Source organism: Symsagittifera roscoffensis, chromosome 9, assembly GCF_963678635.1.
Source record: "Symsagittifera roscoffensis chromosome 9, txSymRosc1.1, whole genome shotgun sequence".
Lineage (NCBI taxonomy): Eukaryota > Metazoa > Xenacoelomorpha > Acoela > Convolutidae > Symsagittifera > Symsagittifera roscoffensis.
This window is the reverse complement of record NC_087070.1, coordinates 38,003,116-38,010,111: the sequence shown is the minus strand read 5'-3', so window position 1 is coordinate 38,010,111 and position 6,996 is coordinate 38,003,116. Positions and strand designations below refer to the sequence as shown.

The window sequence follows — 6,996 nt, the reverse complement described above, 5'->3', positions numbered from 1 at the left end:
GGACCCTAAAACTTTTCTAAGGCGCCTTTGGAGCCAATATATACGAATTTTGAAAGGGGATCGCGCGCCAACAAAACATGATTTTTTTGGTCAAAAATTTCAAAAAAGTGCTTAAAAAGGCTTTTTTAGCCTTTTTCAAAATTTTGCCAGCGGCGCACCAAATTGGCCAAAACAGGGTTTTTGTAACTGCTTTGGGAGAGCTCGGAAATTCAATTTGATCGACCTAAAAAAAAGGTCGACAAAATTTTTCAATCTTTTTTTTTTAATCCGCACCTCGAGATAATCCTAAATCCGCCCTGCATAATATGATCAAAAATTTGTGATTCACTCTCAGTGTATTTAGATGACAACTAAACCATTCATTTATGACAATCTGTTTTTTTCGGAGCTTAAAGGCATTTGTGTTAAATAGACCAAATCAAGCAAGGATTTCCAACAAAATGAAACCACGAGCAATCGACTTGCCTTGTCGTTCAGTCGTCTAGCCGGAAGTGTTCTCCTCATCTCAATAGCCGACTTCTCCTGGTCACGTGCCGAATCGCCTTGGTTCGTATCAATTTGTTCACCCGTCGTCCTTTCGCGTTCGCCTTTCTCCGACTGTTCGTTCTCGTGTTTTTCTTTCCCCTTCTTCGCTTGAAGCTTCGGCTGCAGTTTGATCACGTGCGCGTGAGTCATGATCTGCAGCTGACTCATCGATTACTTGGGACGTTTCAATTTCAGATCTCTTCAATATTTCCTGCTTCTGAAATAAATCTTTCATGTCAAATCAGTCAAATTTTTTGTGAATTTTTTGCGTCAAAATTTCAGCGTGCTGTTCTTGTTCACAAACCAGTATCTAGAAAAAAAACTATTGACCCACTGAATTGGGAGGAAAGTAATATACTGTATTTTACCGCACTTGTTATTTTACAGTAGAGTCATATTTGGGGTCTTTGGGGTCTTTTTACTGATCCACCTAAAATAACTTTCGTAATATTTGACCCCTCGATAAAAGTTTCACGCCTCGTTCAAACTAAATTTTTCTAACGTATTTAATTTGAACCTATCAGATTGGAGCATTTAATTTCTGATCTCATAATTTGAAATATACGAATTTGGGCGCAGCAGTAAGTTACCATATTTGTAGTGGAAATGGTATACCTTCTTCTCGGCGTAGAATGGCAGATTGTTAGTAGCCTGCTTCAGATCATCGTTGATTCCCTGAACAATATGTCATCGATTATATCATAAAAATGAAATCATTATGTATTATGTCATAAATTTTGGTCATCGTTATTGTTTGAAAGAAATATTCAAAACTGAAATCACACAAAAGCAAGATACGGTGAATAAAAAACCCATCATAATCTTTTGACAAAGACAACAGGCAAATTTTCTTGGGAAAAATTTTAAATTAACTTTAATTTCTGGAACTCAAGGTTATTTGATTGATTCAAATTCGATTCTTGCACAGTATTATTTTTCCTACAGATCAGTTATTATAAAATTCGTATGCATAAAATAAAGTAGTTAGACTTTAATTGAACAAACTGACCAGTTCTTTCTGCTGGTGGACAAAGTTCTCTGCCAGGTACGACTGGAAATAGGGCGGTATGTGCTTGTTCCTCAATTTCTCCTTGTTGTCAGCCTCCTTTCTCGTTTCCTCCCTCAAAACAAAACAGGATATCTCTTCAACTATTTCCTTCTCTTTTGCAAAGCGGGGGTGAGAAGATCGGGGGGGGGGGGGGGGAGATTCGTTCTAGTTGCAAAATTCACATATGCTTAGCCTAAAAAAGTTTTTTTATCGACAATTAGCTACTGAGTACCAAAGGGGGATAGTTGGATAGTTAGAGAGTTTTCATAAACAAACCATGCAAAACAAAACAGGATATCTCTTCAACTATTTCTTCTCTTTTGCAAAGCGGGGGTGAGAGAGATCGGGGGGGGGGGAGATTCGTTACTAGTTGCAAAATTCACATATGCTTAGCCTAAAAAAGTTTTGCCGATTTTCCCATTTTTCACAACATTCTTCATGTTGACAAAAGTTTTTTTTGAACATTAAAAAAAGACAAAAATTCGCACACAAGCACAAATTTGAAATTTTCTAAGAAAGCAGCACACACGGGTGCTTTTAAGAGACAAAGTTTGGCGGACAGAAAGACCTTTTTTTTAAAGAACCATGAATGGGTTCAGAACTAGCTCTAATGAAACACCATGAAATAAAAACGGAGGGGTAGCGATAAGCATGTGTGCACACAAGCATGCGATAAATACTTCAATAAGGTATTCATTCATTCACACGAAAAACAAATTAACGAAAACTTTCATTGTATTTCAAAAATCATTTGATTTAGTAAGAGAATGAAGACTCCATTTTTATGCCAAGCGACACACATTCCATAAACGACCGGTCCCTAATTTCTTTTCGTTCAAGGTAACGTCTAGCCATACACTCAGTATAACGAACTGTAGAAATCTTACACAGGAGCGAAGCTGTGCTTCGCAAACACTTGCCAGAACACGACAAAAAAGCAGCTTTATAAAGTGCAATATAAAAAATAGAAATAAGCCTCGAATTAGTAAAAATTTGCTACGTATCGGATTTGAACCTGCAATCTCAGGCCGGCCACGAAAGTTTAACTGCCGGCAAACACTTGTCACGAATAAAGCAGCTGTATGTGCAAATAAATTGCCAATGTAATGCAGCAAAAGTGGTACCAAAAACAAAGAGGCACACAATTTGGCATGTAATAAATTGGAATATAACATACTGAAGGCATCCACATAAACTTTGCGTATAATAAATTCAAAGCATAAAGCCATAGTATGTATAAATTAAGCATTTCAAAAATAATGCGATATATATATTGAATTGGAAATTTTCTGAAATCACATTTTTTTTATTCTATTGATATTAAAAGCAAATAGTTTTCGGTTCATTTGAACAATAAAAATGTGCCTCAATTGTGTTAAGAAAATTGCTTATTGAATGTCAAAGCACATGGCATCGAAAAGCTGCAAAGGTGCCCGAAAAGTGGCACCAATATACCAATATTTACGACTTAGGTTAGAAAAAATTATAGTCGTACTATTACACTCCGCTCACCCAAGTTCGCAAGTGTAAAAACAACAGTTGGCATGAAATCCGCCAAATGTAATCTTCAAGTGTACAAATTTCATGAAACAATGCAATTGACCCGCTCACTATTTCAAGACTTCATTGATAAAATTTGCAGTTTTGAATAGCGTGCTCTTCTACAAATATTATATTGCCCATAAAAATTTCGCTTCTCTTAACACATCAAGTGATTTTTAAAATTAAATTGATAATTAGGTTAATTCATGTGCTTCGTTTACACGAACCACCTAGTTAAAGCAACTATTGCATGCTAATGGGCAGACACCCGTAGCACTACACCCCAAAAAATATACAAAAACGAGCTATGTAGAAGCATTGAGAGAGGTTAGATTGCATCATAGTGCATACGTGAGTCATCCATAACTTAAGAACAAACGTCTTTTTAATTATGATCTTTGGATATCAATATAGAACATCTTTCAAAAATCGAAATGAAAAGAGTGATTATCATAAAGATGAAGGAAAGGGAATAAAAACCTAGACACTTTCAGCTTGGGACAAAAAAATACAACAACTATTCCTTGAACTGTCACCGGATGAACAACGCAATATAGACATCGGGGACAGAATAATTACTTGCAACTGAGCTGGAAAAACTCAAACGCATTTGTTTGATGACAAATAACTTGCAGCTTTGAGAGAAATTCGAATTTATAAGCAATCAAGAAAAGTTGGGTATCTTTGAATACAAAAGATGAATCAAGATGGTTCCAACAGACAACCTGCAAACGTTTGAATACGACTGAAAAAATATTGCAAAAAAAATTCTAGCAAGGGTCGCAACAAAATTAGGCGAGCTGAGCCAACAAAGAGTTAGAACATAGCCAATCGAAGATGGGAAAAGAGTAATGAACGCAAGTACACATAAAAAAACTTTCAAATTTCAAAGAAAAAATAAATGCCCTTCAAGCTCTTTGAATTTCTAGTACAATTTATGATTGGCGCTTTTTTGATAACATGAACCTAGCTAGAGAAAACTGGATCAATAGGTAAAGTTTTTAATCCGCTGAAAGTCTAACAATTAAATTCCACGTTCGAAACTAGAAACCGTTCACATTTTTGCGCCATTTCCTCGTTCAAGTTTGGAGAGTGCTATTTACGTCACTTTCAGCAGATTAAATTCATTGAACTCAAAAAGTGCACATATGCCTAAGTGCTTTCATAAATGCATCAATATGTATGAATGCACATCTGTACTTATTAGAGACTTCTAAGTCTTTTCCTGAAAAAAAAAAACCTGCAAGACCTATATAAGACTCTTCACTACGTTCATTACTCTTAAAAACAATCAGTGAACACAAGTAAACGCAAAAAATGCTGACTTGTTTTTGCAAATATTCAATATTTGATTTTTGAAGGAAACAGCCAACAAACAGTTTAAAAAAGTCAAAAAACACAAGGAAACTTGAAAAAAAAAACTGATTTGTTTTTAGCCAAACCTTCAAGTTTCAAAACTCAAAATAAAAAACATATGACCTTGAAGCTCGTAAAATTCAAAGAGCAATTTATGAAGGAAACTTTTTTGATAAAGTTAACTGACTTTGAAAAAACTAGATCAATAGATAAAATTTTTATTCCGAGGGAAACCTGAAAATAAAAATCTATTTTTGAAATAAGAAGTCGATCATGTTTTTGATGATCTGTAATTTTGTTATTCGATAGTGGAGTTTGCCTTACTTTTTAAAAAAAATTAACCGAAACGAAAAAAAATAGCTAACAAACCGCGAAAAACTAAATTTGAGCCTGATCAAAATTAAGACTTTTCCTGATAAAAATCATCATGACCTATTTGACCGTCTTCACTACTTTCAATGACATTTAAAAATAGAAATTTTTACATTTTTAGGCATATGACAATACAACACTTTAAATTGAAACTTTTTAACTTGTCGTTGATTTTCTCGTTGTTTAATTAAATTAGTCAAAAAATGTTTGTCCGTAAACAATCTTTCGGAAGAAATCAGCAAAGGAAAATAGAAAAAAGATAAAAACAAGGACAACTTCCCATAGAAAAGATCATTTTTACCCATCCCAAGATAGAAAAGGAAAAGAGAGCGAAGTAGGTGGAGAAAACAACTCTTAACTGTTGCAAATGAGCATAGAAGGATAAATATAAAGTCTCGTTTTCTTTGTAATACCAGAATTTTTCAATACAAATCTAGTTAGCACAACAAAAAAAAAACTTTCATCAAAAGTAGGAATCATCATATTACAGGCAAGGGTTTCCTCAAAAAGACTTAAAACAACGTTAGATCACAGAAACAAAGATATCTTCGTATGTGCAATGAATCTGACCTTCAAAATAAGTCACCCTCTAGAAGTATTAACATGAAAATGGAGTAATCGATTATGATAATAATAGCTGAAAGAACTTTAAGATATTAGTTGACCAAAGCAAAATTAGGCCGGTTAGATCACTTTTTATACTTCCAATTTAGCGGTGAAAATGTCTGTCCGAATAGCACAGAATTCAGACCACTTTCTCGGTACTGAGTGTTCTTGTTGCAATAAATGTTTTGATTTTTTCTTGAGATTGATGAGCATTAATGTGATATAAAAGACGAAGCACACATTTGTATTTTGAAAATTTTAAGGACATGAAAAAACACAACACCATTTAGTTACTTTTGCTGCAAACTAAAACATTTATTTCATAGTTAGACACACTGAATTATCATTTTTGCTCAATTTTCTTGTGAATAATTAAAATTTTAAATTTCAGTAGAATTCTACAAGTTCAAACAGAACGGTTAATGGGCTTAAAACAAAAGTTGAAACGGGAAAGGAACATTTGGTTAAAAAAGGCTCAAAAATATCCTAGCTCGAAATTTATGAAATATTTCTTGAACTACGCTTACGCGACCAATAGGAAACTTATCAGCTCTCAGTTCTTAATGACGTTTTATTTCATGTTGTTGTTGTTAGCCCACGCGGGTCGGGTTGGGCTCTTCTGTCTCCAGGTCAAGGAACTTAGCAACCTCTACCGGCCGAAGCCACAGGTCTGCTGGGGTGAGTGGGGAGGGGTTTTGGGAGCAGTTGAAAAGGTGACATGTTGTGTGGGGGGCAAGGGAACAGGTTGGGCAAAGGTGGGAGATGGAGCTGTCGAGGCGGGATAGGTAAGTGTTAAGGAGCCGGCTGTAGCCAGACCGGAGTTGGAAGAGCTTACAGCGCGTGGGACGTGGGAGAGATTTTTCAGAGGGGTCAATCTTTGGGGGAGGGATACAAATAACTTTAGACGGAGGGGTTTCGGCTAGGAACTTGGTTACAAGGGAGGTATGGTTGTCTTTTAAAATTGGTTTGTAGTAGTTAAAAATAAAAGTGGAGACTTCGTCTCGGTCGTCCAGAACTAGAGGGTGGTTTGCGTAGACTGAAAAGTCGGTTAAAATTTTCTGGGTGTCTTCTTTGAAGCAGCTTATAATTGAGGGGCGAAGTAGACGGGGAGGAGGGGGATGTGAATGTATAAAATTAATGGGATGGTGGGAACGATAGGTAGAGATAAAAAATTGAGATGACAGAAGGGTATGGTGGTCTTTGACCGTTAGGATTTCAGATTCACTGTGCAGGTGGGCAGTGGAACTCATTAGATTTGATCCAGTAACAACGCGAAGGGATTGGTTTTGGGCAACCTGCAGGCAATTTATGGAGGTGTTACTTGATGCGTGGGACCATGCGGGGGCTGCATAGTCAAGTATGGGGCGAATTAAAGCTTTAAAAGTTAGGAGGAGGGTTTCTTTGGAGTGACCCCAGGTTGATCCTGCTAATGCCTTCAGGATTCCGATCCTGCGTCTGGCCTTTTCAGCGGATTGTTTGCAGTGAGTGGCAAAACAAAGTGTTGAATCAAATGTCACCCCTAAGATTGTTGGATTTTTGTTTAGGGG

At 36.1% G+C, this 6,996-nt stretch overlaps 1 protein-coding gene across 4 annotated transcripts in view; it reads right to left on the bottom strand.

Moving 5' to 3' along the window:
* Window positions 1-465: 465 nt before the first annotated feature.
* The window catches only part of LOC134854113 (sperm-associated antigen 17-like), a gene marked incomplete at its 3' end in the record, with an annotated part of 70,406 nt that continues 63,875 nt past the window's right edge, over window positions 466-6,996 (bottom strand). For all 4 annotated transcript variants that reach the window (XM_063870226.1, XM_063870228.1, XM_063870227.1 and 1 more), the window contains 3 exon segments: window positions 466-742; window positions 1,141-1,200; window positions 1,535-1,646. In XM_063870226.1, the coding sequence (XP_063726296.1) occupies window positions 563-742; window positions 1,141-1,200; window positions 1,535-1,646 (352 nt within the window).